Genomic DNA, 17,118 nt, shown 5'->3' on the forward strand with positions numbered 1-17,118 from the left:
AAATTTAGGTGAAAAATGTGTCTTAAACACTATTCATGTAAAATAACTTCAAATATATATTAAGTAAACGAGCCTAAAAAGTGGTTGGAGGCAAAGACTTCTGAAGTCTTTTGTTCAGATAACGAAGAAATTCATCCCTTTCATCACAGCAGCATGGCACAGTTTGTCAGGTCAGACCAGAGTTTATCAGCCGAGGATGAGCAGAGATTAAGGTTTTGCTGACACTGCAAAGCTGGATTCCCCAGCTCCTGCTACACTGCTTTTTGTGTCTTAAGTATTATAATTACTGTAAACTGCTTGAGAAGAGAGAAGGGGAGACACATCTCATTTCTAGGCTGATCTTTGAACACATTATATTATGTTACATATAAATAATATTGGCAAGTCATATTGGAGATAAATGAAGAGTCTTAGATAACAGCTTGCAAACATTTAAGTAAGTGATTTGGCCCAGATTTATAGCTGATTTACAGTGCTGAACATGCCTTATTCATCTGTATGATACTGATCATATTTATTTAGTTTGTCCAATTTGTCTTCAAGGCTGCAGGACATTCTTACTCAGTCAAAAGACACTAATAATTACGTTGATTTAGAACAACAGAAAGTAGCTGCAGTGTGCTACCAATGAAAAACAAGCCAAGCCTCAGATAAACCCTCCCACAAGCTGCTCACTTGTCAGTCAGACTCTTGGAATGTGGACAAGGAAAACCTCAGTGATTGGCTGAAGTGGCTTTTAAATTCCGTTGGAAAATTTCACTTTCCAGGCTCTACTGGGAGCAGTAACCAGATTGCATCATTTGTAGCAGCCCATAGTAATGCCGTCATTCATTCTAAAAATATTTGTTTAGTGCAGCATTTTCCAACTTAGGGTTAGTTGTGTGTAATTTAACTGCATTTTCTACAATCTGTAATGAAAACATCTTAAACTACCTTAATATGGCCCTTTTTTAAAGGGCCTTCCAGAATTTAATGTCAGGAAACAACTTCCTCCAAATGAGTTCATTTGATTCCATCTAACAAACAATTTGAACTTTATAAACTCCTGTGTTCTCCCTTTTCCTTGACTGCCAGGACATGTAGAACTAAACTGATCAGTTGCAAAGCTCTTGTCATTGGATGGTTTCTGATTTGTGTTCCTTTTATTTTTAAAATTGTTCAATAATACCTGCTAATTTTAAAGATTCACAAAATTTGGCAATGTATTAAAAACACAAATATTATCCACAGCTCTGCCATCAGAGATAACCACCATCAACACTGGGCTGTATATACATTTTCTTCTTCTAGTATAATAAATGTTATACACATTGGCAATGGCCTAGCGTGTGTATTCTACAAGCTGCTTTTTCACTTAGTAATAAATGTCATGATCATTTCTCTATGCCAATAAATACAGGCCAATAAAGCCCTCTTTAATGGTTGTGCAGTTTTCCATGGATGTATACCTCATGATTTATCTACCTGTGCCCAATTCATTGCTGTCTTTAGGTTGTTTTTAATTTTTATTTATTTTACTTATTTATTTAGCTATGCTGGGTCTCAGTTGCAGCATGTCAGATTTCTAACTGTGGCATGTGGGATCTAGTTCCCTGCATGGGAAGAGCAGAGTCTTTGTCACTAGACCACCATAGATGTTCCTTTAGGCTGCTTTTAATCTTTCAATTATAAACACCCTTACTTAACTGCTGCTTTTATATCTTTTTATTTTAAGCCCTGAAAGTTATCTTTCAAAACAGGAAGGTATAACGAATGAGTAAGTGAATGAATGAAATCCTAGGAACAGCTATCAGTAGCTGTGTTAGCATCAGCACGTATTCCTCTTGGTGCTGTTACCATGAAGTCTGAATAATTTCCTTCCCTCCCCAGGTCTCAACCAAAATGAGCGAAACTCCTTCCACCAGTTTCTCCATGGTTCGCCGGATCTCCTCTGAAGGTCAGCTTCCTTCTCCTCGCCAGTCGGGAATCACCCAGCCTGTCGTGGCCAAAAGGATCAGTTTCTACAAGAGCGGAGACCCGCAGTTCGGCGGGGTCCGGGTGGTGCTGAACCCTCGTTCCTTCAAGACATTCGATGCTCTGCTGGACAACCTGTCGGACAAGGTGCCCCTGCCCTTCGGGGTGCGGAACATCAGCACCCCCCGGGGGAGGCACAGCATCACGCGCCTGGAGGAGCTGGAGGACGGTCAGTCGTACCTGTGCTCCCACGGCAGGAAGGTGCAGCCAGTGGACTTGGACAAGGCCCGGCGTCGCCCGCGGCCCTGGCTCAGCAGCCGAGCTCTCAGCACGCATGTGCAGCGAGGCCCCGCCCCTGCTGCTCCCGGCATGCTGCGTGTGCCGCGACGGCTCGTGGTCTTCAGGAATGGCGACCCCAAGACGAGGCGTGCAATTGTGCTCAACAGGAGGGTCACGCAGAGCTTCGAGGTCTTCCTGCAGTACCTGACACAGGTCATGCAGCGCCCGGTGACCAAGCTGTACGCCACAGACGGAAGGAAGGTGAGCGTTTGAGGGGACGGGGGCTCTTCACATCTGAGCGCGAGTAGTGAGTGATGTGATGGTGTTCACCTCCCCCAAGAAGGTTTTTCCCACGTGTGTGCATGCATGTGTGAGAACGTTCGTGCAGGCTCACAGTTGCATGCTAACATGCTTCAGTGTGCATGGGAGGGCACTGGCTCATCTGGGTGGATGTTCTTCTTTTTGAGGTCAGATTCGGATGAGGCATGGTCCAGCAGGACCTCTTTTTTTCTCCTCCACTCTTTCCCTTGAGCCTTGATTTACAGAAGGTGTTGGCACATAATGTGTTACTGTAGAATAGGCTAATACATCGTGAGATGAAGTGTTGAGGCAAGGAATAGGACTTGATTCAAAAGCTAGCAGACTGAGAGGACTAGTGTCCCCCAAAACCATCTTTTTGGAATCTGTATGCCAGTTTTTTTATAGAACAGAGAAGGGGAGGAGGTGAGGAAATAAAGTAAAATAGCCATTATTTTTGCAAAATATTGCCAGCCTGGGCCAGCCTGGGGTGAGGTCGTGTTAATTTCTTCTTTTCTGCAGCCATCCACAGGTGGGCAAGGTCAGATTGTCTCCCCATGAGCTGAACAAAGGCACTTTAGGTGAGCATGCAGGCAGACGGGGCTAGGTTCCCTGAGGCAACCATTATGTAATAATGGCTGATAATGTGATGATAATAACAAAAGCAACTGGAAAGCAAAGGTTAAAGTCAAAGAAACAGATCCAACATAGAGTTAGATTTTCTGTTCCCTGTTACATAATCTCAATGATATTTCTTAAAAAAGAGTGGCCTAGAGTGCTATTCTGTCGGGGACAGAAAGCATTTTTCTGGGACCTGCGTGTCCACAGTCACTCAATGTTGTGGTCCTGGAGTGACTGTCAGGCCCATTCCCAGCTGGGTGCTTGGGTGGGTAGGACAGGGGTAGTCTTGCATACCTTTTGAAGGTTTCTTTAGTTATGAGGGCAGAACTCTGATCTGTCCCAGGCAGTTGTGGGCTGAATAAGGATGTTGGTCTAATGTCCCCTTCTCCGCCCCCATCCCCGTTTGGTACTTCATTAGTTTGTATACATCATTGGTGCCCAACAGATGGGTGGTGAGTATCTTTTTCAAACTGTGGAGGTGGTTAAATTAATTCAATCTGTCATAAACTCAGTGTATGGAAAGAACAGAACTTCATGTTGCTCGTGTCAGGACCACAACTCTTTGATTTTTTTCCCTAGGTTCCCAGTCTGCAGGCTGTGATCCTGAGCTCTGGAGCTGTGGTGGCAGCAGGAAGGGAACCGTTTAAACCAGGAAATTATGACATCCAAAAGTACTTGCTTCCTGCTAGATTACCGGGGATCTCTCGTCGTGTGTACCCCAAGGGAAATGCCAGGTCAGAAAGCAGAAAAAGTAAGTCACTTAAATATATAGCCCTTATTTTTAGCCCTAAGTTTTTTTTTATTTTAACCTCAAAACAACAACAGCAATTCATCTTAAATGACCAATTTCCTTCATCACAGAAAAAGAGAGGATCAAAACATTTTAAACTGAAATTGGTTCTATTTATAGCTGCAAAGCGTCAGAGAGATTAATAATTTTAAAAAGATTGTTTTTCAAATCAATCAATGATATATCTATTTAAATTGATGAGTTTCTTTTTATTTTTTTTTGTTTTGCACCTAATACCTAGATAAAAGATCAAAATGCCATCATTTCTTGGTTTAGAGAGGAATTCTAAATTCTATGGGATATGAGTAAGCAATGCACCAATAATTTTGGAGTTTTCTGTATATAATAAATACCATGTAGCACAGCTGAGCTCAGATTAATTGACTGACTTTAAAAAAATTCTCTTAATTTCATACATGCTCCACTTTCTGAAGTTATTCCAGTAAAAGCCATAGGCCCTTAGATTCACTTTTTATTAATTAAAAAAAAATTCATATGGCCAGTTGCTAGCTAACAGTACTCTAGATTGACAGGTCCTTAAATATCATACAGTGTGACATTATCCTTTGGATAGGGGAGGACGAGGACCTTTTGATACCCATGAGTGTGGTATAGGCTGTAAGTTACCCTTTTCAGGCATAGCTGATCTCATTATTCATTGTGTGCAGCATTTTAACTCAGTGCTAAAGTGTTGATTGCCATTTACACTTCAATTTTAGTTTTTATTTTCTTTCAACGTGCTATAATACACATTTTGAGTAGTGTTAATTCCTCTACCTATTGCTCAAATGGGCAGATTCAACTCTCACTTATTGTTGTTATTTAGTTATTTTATGTGTTCTGTTGGTTCAGTCATGTCTGACTCTTTGTGACCCCATGGACTGTAGCCCTGCCAGGCTTCTCTGTCCATAGGATTCTCCAGACACGAATAGTGGAGTGGGTTCTCATTTCCTCCTCCAGGGGATCTTCCTGACCCAGGGATTGAACCTGTGTCCCCTGCATTGCAGGCAGATTCTTTATCATTGTGCCATGTGGGAAGTCCATGGGGATTGGGTACACAGGGTATGCCTGTGTGCAGCTAAATATCTGTTTTGCCTAGGGTAGTGTTGTCTCACCCTGGTCATTTTATTATCTTATCTCTGATGTGGGTTTCTGAGCATGGTTTTTGATGGCTTCAGGGAATCTGAGGGCTTCAGTAAGTTTTTACTTTAAAACATAATGAGTGAAACATTTTCATCTATAATTTTGGTAATATATTTGGTAAATATATTACCAAATAAATTTGGTAAATATATTCCAAAAATAAGAGAGAGTATCTCTAGCCTTATACCCTGAAGCAAAAGGTGTTTAATTGATGGTAAGCTAATGCACAGGGCTTCCCAGGTGACTCAGTGGTAAAGAATCCACCTGCCAGTACAGGAGACAACCGAGACCCGGCTTCAGTCCCTGAGTCGAGAAGATCCACTGCAGGAGGGCTTGGCAACCCACTCCAGTATTCTTGCCTGGAGAATCTCATGGACAGAGGAGCCTGGTGGACTACAGACATGACTGAGCGGCTGAGCATAGCACAGCACAAGCATGTGCACATCTATACAAGCTACAGATCGTAATTTGACTGAGTTGAGGAAGCATGAGTGCCAAGGTCATCGCTAGAGATGCATGTTAAAAAAATACCTAGATATCTGGCTTTGTGATTAGCTTTCTTCTCTTTTGTGACTGACATTAAATGTACTTTTTATAGAAGATGATGTCAAGTTAATAATCATTACTAAGTTAATCTTGCCTTTAAAATAAATTATAAAACTGTTTTCACTTTGGCAATGCTATAGATACCTCTCTTTGATACATACTGATAGGAAGATGGATACCACCAAAAAACTATCCCTTGCTTGTATGACTAGGTAAGAAGCACTGGATTACACCCCAAGTCCAGTACTGTGAAACAGAATAATACAGCAAAACCAAACCTCACAGAAACCTCTTTATTTTTGCTAGAATCTTTAGCAGTTTCTACTTTATACTTTCTGTATTAAAATTACCTTATTAAACTCATTAAGACTTAAGTACAATTCTGTGAATTTCCTCACTGAAGTAGAATTTAAGTTCTTTTTTAAAGAGTATGTTGTAGAAACATACCAGATATTACCATGAATTAAAGTGACCAAATGAATACATAGAGGTGAGAAATTTAACAACATCTTACTATGACATTTAGAAAATAGGGTATTTTTCATACTAATTGTTCATTTTCTTTTTTTCTTTCTTTGCTGCCTCCTCTATTGGATATTTATGACTTCTCTCTCTTCCACGTTGTATTTTACTTTTAAAATCTTGAAAGTGAGCACACATGTATCTTCAAGCCCAACGTCTCAGATTTATTCTCTTTCTTCTGAGAAAATGCAGAGTAATGATTGCTACTCGGATCATTCTTTTGCTTCTGAAAATTACTTGGCGTTAGAAAAAAATGATTCTCAGAATTTATTGATATATCCTTCTGAAGATGATGTTGAGAAATCAATTATTTTTAATCAAGATGGCACTATGACAGTTGAGATGAAAATTCGATTCAAGATAAAGGAAGAAGAAACCATAAAATGGACAACCACTCTCTGTAGAGCTGATCTGTCCAATAATGGTGAAAAAAGTGAAATAAGCAGTCTCCCAGGGAGAATGGATAATCGATCATCTGGTGTAAAGATTACTGCATGTTCACTGTCCACAGACGTCTCACCTCTGGAGAAAGGTGGTAGTCAGGTAGACAGTCTAGCGGAGGAGGTGAACACTCAAGTAAAAGATCAAGATGTTGAAACTTGCAGTTCTACTAGCTGGGAGAACCCTACTATGGACACAGATGCCACCCAGGGAACTCAGGATCGAGTGAAGCATCGTTTCTACAGGCCCCCTACACCTGGACCAAGGAGAGTGAGGCAGAAGAAGTCTGTGATAGGGAGTGTGACCTTAGTATCTGAAACTGAGGTTCAAGAGAAAATGATTGGGCAGTTTTCCTACAATGAAGAAAGGAAAGATTGGGAAAACAAGTCTGAGTATCACATGGTCACACATTCTTGCAGTAAAATGTCATCTGTGTCCAACAGACCCATACTCGTTCAAGTTGATAACCATGAGCAGGTAGCATCATCTTTAGAAAGAAAAAAGGAAAGCAGATTGCTCAAATCAAGTGCAATAAGTGCTGGTGTTGTAGAAATTACAAGTCAGAAGATGTTAGAGATGTCCCATAATGGTGGCTTGCCACAGACTACATCAGAAAACTCAATTGTGGAGGAAAGTATAGTTGATAATGTCACAGCAGACAACGAAGCTAGTGTTAAGAGTTTAAGAACTTATGGTAACACCGATGATAGATCCAGCCCTTTCTTAGCAGATGCAGCTCACTCTTCAAGTAACAACCCTGGAACTGACAAAACTATTTCCAAGACCCCAGCTTCAGTAGGACCCTCTACTGTCACTACAAGAATTGACCAACTGATCCATGAATTTTCTCAGTGTGGTTTAACAAAACTTCCAGAAAATGAAAAGCAGATTTCGTCATCTGTTGCTAGCAAAAAAAAGATGAAATCTCAGCAGCGTGTGATAAATTCTCAGCATCAGGCTGGAGAGATGGCAACCAAAAGAATCCCTAGGAAGAATAAGAGAATGAACACAAGAGGTAGAATTGCGCAGGAAACCATATTGCAAGATTCATGTAGTCCCCTCAAAGGGGCCATACTTTGTGAAAAAGACCTCCATGCAAGTGATACGGTAATTGAATCAAATTATTTTTCTTCGAAAGGTAATAATCCTGTGAATTCCAGAAATTTACATAGAAATAAATTAAATACTATTCATAAACCTAAGGTTCAAGGACTTTTAGCCAGAAGAAAATCCAGACCACTAAACAAAGTAAACTTGGGAGGGCCTACAAAAAGAGAAATTGGTCAAGGAGAGAAAGTGTTTTCCCACAATGAGATTGGATATTGCAAAAATACTTTTGAAAATCAAAATTTATTTCATTTATTTAACTTCCTTGAGCAAAAACCCAATGCTTTTTGTGGGCCAGAGTCTCAGGCAGAAACAGCATCTTGGTATTTGAGAGGAACATCAAAGAGGAGTTTAGTTTCAAAAGTTAATAATTCACACATAACTTTAAGGAGCCAGAAAAAACAAAAAAGGGATAAGTTGAAATCAGATACTACTGTAAGTAAGCAGCATGTCACAACCAGGGCAAATTCTTTGGCTTCTTTGGAAAAAGCTGTTTTTCCTGAGAATGTTACCCATCATTCAGTTCAAAGTTATGTACAAAGATGGTTGCAGAACTTAAGTCCACAAGCAGCTTTGCAATTTGGCAAGTCAGCTCCAGTATACAAAAAGGAAAGGGATGTGGCGAGTTACAAAAATGGCTTTCTTCCAGGAAACAGTTCCTACACTAGTTCTGGAAAAGGAAATGATTCTGTTCTGGAAAGTAATAGACACACAACTAAAAGTGCCACTTTGACAGGAGACAATCTAGGGAAGAAAGCAGGTATGTCTTTAAACAAAGGTAGCAGTGAAGAACTCATCCAGGATCACTGTGAGAGCCGTACTGACTCCCTGAATGATACTTCCTTGCTTTCTGTTCATGAATTCTGTACTTTGTCGCAGTCAGCTACTGATGATCCTAATGCTAAAAGTCAGGTGTCTGCTGCAAAGTCTGGGCAAGAGGTGAGCCTTGTTTACAAAGATATAAACCTTGCTGCAAAAGGGCCAAGCGTAGAGACTGCCGTACAAGTAGATCTGGAAGGGGACGCCCCACAGCGCTTGTCGCCAGTCCAGCTGCTTCGCCAGCTACAAGCTTTGGTTCCTAGTAGTCCCAAGGCTCAAAATGGAGTTGTTCAGATGCCAGGTCCACTTGCAGAAATTCCCTTCCCTTCTTTGATATGTAATTCCTCCACTAATGTACTTCTAGCATGGCTTCTGGTGCTAAACCTAAAGGGAGGTATGAGTAGCTTCTGTCCGGGTGACACTCTCAAGGCGACCAGTGGAAGTTCAGAAACACTTGCATTGTTGGAGGTGCTGAAGCACATTGCCGTCACAGAGGAAGCTGATGACTTGAAGGCCGCCGTGGCCAGCTTAGTGGAATCAGCCACGAATTACTTTGGACTCACTGAGAAAGAACAGGATGTGGTTCCAATAGGTCTTTCTGCAAATTGCTCTACACCCAACATTCAGATAGTTCCTCAGTGTGCTGAAAATGGGAAAACACAGACAATCTCTTTAGATGGAAGCCATACTGCCGGTGAGGAAGTCTCTGAAGTCTGTGTTACAGCAGTGACTCGCTCTCCATGTAAAATGGGCACTGTAGTTGAGACTTACCCTCCAAAAGAGACTTGTCACCTCAGTGAAGATTCTTTCCCCAGTGATGACTGTACCGTGGATCAGACTTCCATGAACAAGGCTTGTTTCTTAGGAGACATCTCTTCACTTACTGATGCTGTGTCTTCTCATGAGGCTTGTACTTATGAGCAAAACCATGTCTATGAGAGAGCTGATAATTTGGAATTGACCGAAGAGTTAGAAAGGGTTGATGAAGTTCAGAAAGACAGAAATATTTTGGCAGACCCTGGGTGTAAACATGGCTCTAATATGTTGGTGTCACACCAAAGTATCAGTAATTTAAGCCACTGTGGCTCTTTCCAAAATACAACTGAATCAGAACTTGATGGAGAAAGTAGTTTTTTAGATAAATTTGAAAGTTGTTCATTAAAGAAATTTCAGGATAAAAATGTATATACATCTTTTGATAAGGAGGATTCAAAGACTTCTGAAGAACCAGGCTCAACAACCAACAGCATGACATCAAGTGAAAGAAACGTCTCAGAATTGGAATCTTTTGAGGAATTAGAAAACCAGAACACTGTTATCTTTAATACAAAGGTAAATTCAGGGGAGCAAGTGGCTGAAGAATTGATCCGAAAAGAGTTAGAGGCTAGTAAAAGTTTGGAATTGATTGAAGTGTCCAGCAGAAATGATGCAGAAGAAGGAAAGGATAGTGTAGTTTGTGAGACAATCAGTAGGAGACTGGTGACTCCACCATCTTTAGTATTTTGCTATGATTCTAAGCAAAATACAGAAAAGGAGCCCAGTGATGGAGAAACTAAAACAAGAGTCAAAAAGATGGTGGAAAGCTTGGAAGCTGGAAGTTCTGTAGAGTCCCCTCTTAATTTTAAAAACAGTCTAAGAAGGTCAGGAACTTCTGATTGGTCAGATTATAGACAAGACAGTGAGAATGAACAGTCATACAAGATATCCAGTGATGGCCCCAGTGACAGTGATGTGGAGATGATCCCAGAGAAAGAATGCAACAAAGGATTTGTTAAAAGGACAATAGAGAAACTTTATGGTAAAGCAGAGATGATGAGACCATCTTTTTTTGCTGGATCTACACACACATCTCAGGTTTATCCTTGTGATTCTGTGGAATTTCAGGGCACTGGGAAAGTAGGTCTTTATGATCCTGAAGGTCAGTCACTTGGCTCTTCAGAACGGGTATCTAGTAATTCAAGTGTGTTGCAGAAATTTCCAGAGCAAAAACGAGATAAATGTGATGTTAATAACATGAGGGCCAGTTATCCCAGGGAAGATATTGCAGAACATGGTACAAAACAGAGTGATCATAAAAGAATCCTCAGGGACAAGGAAGAGGGAGTACTGATCGACAAGGGAAAGTGGCTCCTGAAAGAAAATCATTTGCTAAGAGTGTCATCACCTGAATGTTCTGACCCATGTGGCCATGCAGACACCACATCAGTGGATACTCTACTGGATAATAACAGCAACGAGGTTCCATATTCACATTTTGGAAATTTGGCTCCAGGCCCAAGCATGGCTGAACTATCCTCCTCAGAACTAGAGGAACTGACTCAGCCTCCTGAGCTGAGATGCAATTATTTTAACATGCCTCATTGTACTGACTCGGAGCCCTTCCATGATGATGAGCTAGATATTCAAGATGAAGCTTGTGCTCAGGAGAGAAAACCAAATCACCCAGCAGAGGAGAAGGGCAACCTTAGATCAGAGAGAGTGTGTACGTCTGCCACACATGTCTTCACATCTGCTGGTAACAAAGTCCATCCTGTCTCTGATAGTGCTGTTAGGAACCAACCATTGGCTGGTAGTAATGTAATTCATGGAGCCCTTCGGGAAGATGACTCTTTGGATAAACTCTATAATATCTGTGGTCAACATTGCCCAATACTCACTGTGATTAACCAGCCCATAAATGAGGAACACCGAGGATTTGCATATTGCAAAGATTCTGATGTTGAAAATTCTTTGAGTCTCCAGTTATGGATGAAAATACACCCATGTTTACGACAGTCAAGCAAAACCATGTTCAGAGATAAGAACAGTAAAACCAGAAGTAGAAGAACACTTACTGATAATGCCATTGCCAATACAAATAATTGGCCTCATTTTAATAACACATTTGACTTGATGGACAGAAGGAGAAAATTAAAACGAAGTAACTGCGTGGGCTTAGAGGAAGAAAATAATTTCAATAAATTTCAGTCATATTTAAAGAATTTCTTGCACACATTGTTGTTAGTTGTGGGTCAGGTGAATTCAAATACACAAGACCCCAGCAGTCAGACAAAGGATATCTTTGAAGTAGTTGATGAGAACAATAACTTATTAAATAGCAGATTCCAGAACTCAGGAACCAATCTCAACCAAGTAGTCAGAGAACACAGCTCTCATTTGTCCTTTGAAATGCTTGGCCAAGCCCGCCTGTTTTGCCAAGTTGAGACATTCTTAGGTATTAGCAACAGAAATATCTTAGAAATATTTTATATTTTTGAAGATGAAACTCTTTTCATTTGGGAAGAGGAAAACTAATTACATTGGACTGATCTTGAAAGCCGTGATGAATGAGCAGATTTCCAATTTCAGTATCAGTGCAGCCTTTCATCAGTGTTTTCTCCTTATGAAAAGATAAAGCATATGGGATGGACGTGGATTAGATACTGCTAAGAATTTCCCACTTCTTCAGAATGAACTTACCCTAGAAATCTTGCCACTGGATAATCCAATTTGACTTTAATCACTCCTGTATTCTTCATTTTTCCAGTAGTTACAGACTTGGTGTCTATTCTTTTTGAACTTTCTATGTGTTTTTCTCTTGAACATGTGTAATTTCTTATTTCTCTTCTATTTCTAATTTCTATTTCTAAGATATCATAAATGCCCTGAGGATAGGAATTACATCTCTCCCTCCCTTTTTTAAATGTCAGCTTAGTGCAAAATGTGTATTGAAGGTATTGGTGAGTTACTGGAATAGACATAGCTGAAGATTACTTCATTTATTAATTTTAACTGCTGATTTGATGAAAGTATGATTATAAGAGTGTCACAACAGTCTTGTAATGTTTGTGTGTGTCTGTGTGTGTGTGTGCCAAATGTATTGAATCTACTTTCCTCATAACATCTGTCTAATGAACTTGCAAGTATTTCCTTAGGACAGGACTCACCATTTTTCCTCATGAGTAGAAAATGATGCTGTACCACTCAGCTGGCTCTCCAGTACTTTGCCTAGAAATTATAATCTCTTTAACATTAGTAAAATGTCAAGAAACTTAAATAGGTCAGAGAAAATGAAAAAGTTTAAGGCAAGCTTTGTGAAGAAAAATGAGAAGAACTGGAATGATTTAAGTTGGAAAAGAAAAGAGAAAGGTGACTTCAGAGTTCTTAAATTTGAAAAAAGAACTGCTGTGAAGAACTTTACAGATTTCTTTCCATGTCCACCTGTGTTAATAAAACATTTAATTAGATATAAATAAAAACATGTTGCTTAGAAGGAGAAATAAATTTGATTAGGCTGGGAACCATAAATTGCCTCTTGAATACTTGTGGTATTTTTGCCTCGGTCTTGACCGGGGAATCTTTTTAGGTTCTTGTTTTTCATTGTTTGATGGTATAGAAACAAGACTTATAAAATGTGGAAATCTATGTCTCTTGTCTGGAATTGACTCAAAATAGCAAAATGAATGGTTTGGAGCCACACATGGAGGTGCTAATATAACATAAATTTGGCATTGGGGAGCTAAAAGTAATTACTTATATAAAGAATACCTTGATTTTCTATTTCAGTTCAGCTTGAGTCATAAATTCATAAAAAATTATGAGTTGCTATTTATTTAACCAGAGGAATACTACCTCTACATAGAGTATGATTTTTCTGCATTGAGTGATGCACTCTTCTAATTGAAATATGGAAATTGTAATGTTATGTAAGCTTCTTTAATGAGCAATGAGAAATTTTTGTGAAATAAAAGGGCTAAAATTGTGGAGACATACCTACACTTAGCTTTATTGCATTTTGCAGATACCGCATTTTTTTTTTTTTTAAACAAATTGAAGATTTGTGGCAGTGTTGCAGAGCAGAGAAACAGGGAAATATTTTTTACTTTTAATTTGGAAGGAGTGATATTTGGGGTTTCCCTGGTGGCTTAGCAGGTAAAGAGGCCGCCTGCAAGAGATGCAAGAGCATAGGGTTCGATCCCTGGGTCAGGGAAGACCCCCCCGGGTTGCATGGCAACCCACTCCAGTATTGTTGCCTGGGAAATCCCATGGATGGAAGAGCCTGGCGGGGTATAGTCCTTGGGGCCGCAATGAGTGGAACATAACCGAAGGGTCTTAGCATGCACACACCCATGTTATTTAGGCATACCAAGGGAATGGGGGAAATCACTCATAACAACCAGGAGGTTTTAGGAAAATGTGGCATATAGCATACGGTTTTTAGTAATATGACATCAAATGTTGTCCTGGGAGGCCCAGATGAGACTGGGAAAGATAAATTGGGAGTGATGAACATTAATGAGAGATGCTCGGCTGTGTAATGCACTTGTTTAAAATGAGCGTGTTCCGACGCACTGAAGTCTGAGACTGGGAGCTGAGTCTCACGTTTATATCCCAGATCTAACATTTTACTTGATCTGGGGCATGGTGGGCGCCTCATAAACGTGTGCTGGGTAGATGCAAACTGCTTGTCATGCACTTGCGTTAACTCTGCATCCATACGTATGGGAAGATATGCAAAGATGCTGAGGGATAGAACTAAATTTCTTGTATTTTATGAAGCCATATTTCAGTTGTATTTTATGAAGCCATGTCTATGAAAATCATTTTTTTCTTTTAAACATTCAAAGGATTTTAAAATTTTTCACAAATTTTACATTAAAATGTAAAGGCTTACATTAAAAAAACAATCTCGAAACATTGGGAAATCTAGATTAAATGACATTAGGGGAAGTTTTAAGACTAGCACACAGACCTGATGAAGTGCTTGAGGACAGAGAAAGGGGTCTAGCCTGTTGTGTTCAGAGGAATGTACAACCAGGTGGGCTGGTGCAGTTACCACCTATGGCCACCAGATGGCAGCTGTGCCACATGCGGCCAGGCGCTCAGGCCCCTCGGAGGGAGGCTGGTGGGCTCGCTGGAGCAGCTCAGGTTCAAGCCAGTCCTGGGCTGCGTGCCTCAGCTCCAGAGAGCAGAGGACCCAGTTGTGCAGGCAGCCCCGAGTCTCAAACCCAGAAGGGATTAGCAGTGTTCAGAATTAGAGGAAATACACTGTTAGCAAGGAGTGTAAGTGCACAAGTTGTGGGGATATGAAGGGAAGTGTCGGCTATCAGGAACCATCAGAGTTGATCCCCAGGAAAGATGAGGAGACTGGAGCAACCAAAACTCTAACTCAGGTTGAAGCTTAGTTAATGAGTTATGGGCTGAGCAGATAGGAGTGGTTTTTACATGAAGCTAGTAGGTGTTTTCCAGGGGATGATGAAGCACAGGGAAGCCTGGTGTGTTGCAGTCCGTGGGGTCGCAAAGAGTCAGACGCAACTTAGCAACTGAACAACAGTCAGGTGTTCTAGGCTTCCCAGGTGGCATAAGTGGTAAAGAACCCATCTGCCAATGCAGGAGACATAAGAGACATGGCTTCAATCCCTGGGTCAGGGAGATCCTCTGGAGAAAGGCATGGTAACCCTCTCTAGTATTCTTGTCTGGAGAATCCCGTGGACAGAGGAACCTGGCAGGCAACAGTCCCTGGGGTCACAAAGAGTCAGATATGACCAAAGTGACTTAGCATGCACACACACACATCAGGTGTTCTCCCTCTTCACCTTCAGGGATATACACGTGTCCCATTTTCAAGGGTTAAACTGAGATGCTGAAGCCATGTTCCACGCAGTCAGCACTCATTCTCTCGGTTTTCTCATCCACCACATGGGGCCCCTGTGAGGAGCTGCCTCAGAAGAACGTTGAGAGATGAGCTGGGGAGGATGTGAGGCTTGTAGCACAGAGTTTGCCCATCGCACTGGATGCACGTTGCCTGTCCCTGAAGGCAGTTCTCCACCCCTGCCCCCAGCACGCACCTTCAGTCACCCCTAGTCAGTGAAGCTCCTTGTATGACCTGGTGCTTGTCAAGTTGCCGCCTCTTCTGGGGTGTAGATCGAGTCAGTTTGTGCACAAGATCTTCAAGAGCAGAGTCTCGGTTTCTCCTGTATGTAAACTCTGCTGTTTATTGTTTTTTAAAGTCAGACCTTGTGAGAATTTGCTTCCTGGTGCAGTTTTCCTGGACTGGGGAGCTGGACATGGGGCTTGAACCTTTTGCTCCTCAGAGGGGAGACCTTCATGGCTGTGATATCCTGTACGCTTGTGGGTCACTGCACGTGGGCTGGGGGTGTGGGATCTGACAAGACCACAAGTACAGGTACAAGTCTTTTTACAGGACATACATTTTTATTTCTCCTAGGTAAACATCTAGCAGTGAAATTGCTAGGTTGCATGGTAATCGTATATTTAATTCTTATCAGAAATTGCAAGTTGCTTCTGCAAGTAGCTGTGCTGTTTCACATCCCAGCAGCAGCTTATGAGAATTCCAGTGGCTCTGGATTCTTGCTTGCGCTTGGCGTTATCATCTTTTAAATTTTAGCCATTCTGGTGTCTGTCTGGTGATGCCTCTTTGTGGTTTTAATTGGCATTTCCCTAGTAACTATTGGTGTTTGTCATTGCTGTGTCTTTTATGGCACAGTGTCTTTTCAAATCTTATTTTCTGTTGGATCTTTGCAGTTTTAGAGTAGTAAGAGTTCTTTGTATGTTGTGAATATAACATATTCAGATATATGTTTTACACGTTCTCTCCCAGTCTGTTGTTGTTCAGTTGCTAAGTCTTGTCCTACTCTTTGCAACCCCATGGACTACAGCACACCAGGCTTTCCTGTCCTTCACTATCTACCAGAGTTTGCTTAAATTCATGTCCATTGAGTTGGTGATACCATCCAACCATCTCATCCTCTGTTGCCCGCTTCTCCTCCTGCCCTCAGTCTTTCCCAGCATCAGGGTCTTTTCCAATGAGTCAGCTCTACACATTGGGTGGCCAAAGTATTGGAGCTTCAGCTTCAGCACTAGTCCTTCCAATAAATATTCAGGATTGATTTCCTTTGGAATTGACTGGTTTGATCTTCTTGCAGTCCAAGAGACTCTTTGAGAGTCTTCTCTAGCACCACAGTTTGAAAGCATCAGTTCTTCAGTCCTCAACCTTCCTTATGGTCCAACTCTCACATCTGTACATACCTTGCTTTTTAATTTTCTTATTGATGAGACTTTCAATTAGCAGAAGTTTAAAATATGATAAATTCTATTTTTATATCTTTTGTAAGATATAAGGTTTATATCTTTCAAGTCCCATCTAAGAAATCTCTGCCTAGCCCAATAACAGGACTGTCTATGTATTCTTGTAGGAGTTTTATAGTTTTAGTGCTTACCTTGCATGTATTTGACTCATTTGTGGTTATTTTTTGTATATGATAGTAGGTAAGGGCCAAGGCTCATTTTATTTCGGGTGGATGTACAATTATTCCATCACCCTTTGTTGAAAAGACTTTTCTTTTCCCATTGAAATACTCTCAATTGAAAAGGCTAGACTTTTGTGGAAAATCATTCAGCCATATATGTGTGGGAGTATTTCTGTTCCCTCTATTTTATTTCATTGATCGGGGTGTCTATTTGTATGCCAAAACACACTATCTTGATTACTGTAGCCTCATAATAAGTCTTAAAAGCAGATAGTACAAAATTTTCCAACTCCATTCTCTTTCAAAATTGCTGTTATTCTATCTCCTCTTGTTTCCCTCTTCTTCAAATAC

General features: G+C 40.8%; 1 protein-coding gene across 1 annotated transcript; it reads left to right on the forward strand.

Moving 5' to 3' along the window:
- The first annotated feature begins 1,881 nt into the window (after positions 1–1,881).
- RP1 (RP1 axonemal microtubule associated) lies at positions 1,882–11,812 on the forward strand. Its single transcript, XM_043880040.1, has 3 exons — positions 1,882–2,493; positions 3,730–3,901; positions 6,279–11,812. The coding sequence occupies exons 1-3, from the start codon at positions 1,882–1,884 to the stop codon at positions 11,810–11,812; spliced, it is 6,318 nt and encodes a 2,105-aa protein (XP_043735975.1).
- Positions 11,813–17,118: the final 5,306 nt, after the last annotated feature.

The sequence above is a fragment of the Cervus elaphus genome, chromosome 21 (genome assembly GCF_910594005.1).
Source record: "Cervus elaphus chromosome 21, mCerEla1.1, whole genome shotgun sequence".
Lineage (NCBI taxonomy): Eukaryota > Metazoa > Chordata > Mammalia > Artiodactyla > Cervidae > Cervus > Cervus elaphus.

Bases quoted from the DNA above. Each gene is read 5' to 3' on its own strand.
- RP1 (XM_043880040.1), top strand. From the start codon at position 1,882: ATGAGCGAAACTCCTTCCACCAGTTTCTCCATGGTTCGCCGGATCTCC. The intron at 2,494-3,729 runs GTGAGCGTTTGA...TTTTTTCCCTAG, and splicing joins ACGCCACAGACGGAAGGAAG to GTTCCCAGTCTGCAGGCTGT. The intron at 3,902-6,278 runs GTAAGTCACTTA...AAATCTTGAAAG, and splicing joins CAGGTCAGAAAGCAGAAAAA to TGAGCACACATGTATCTTCA.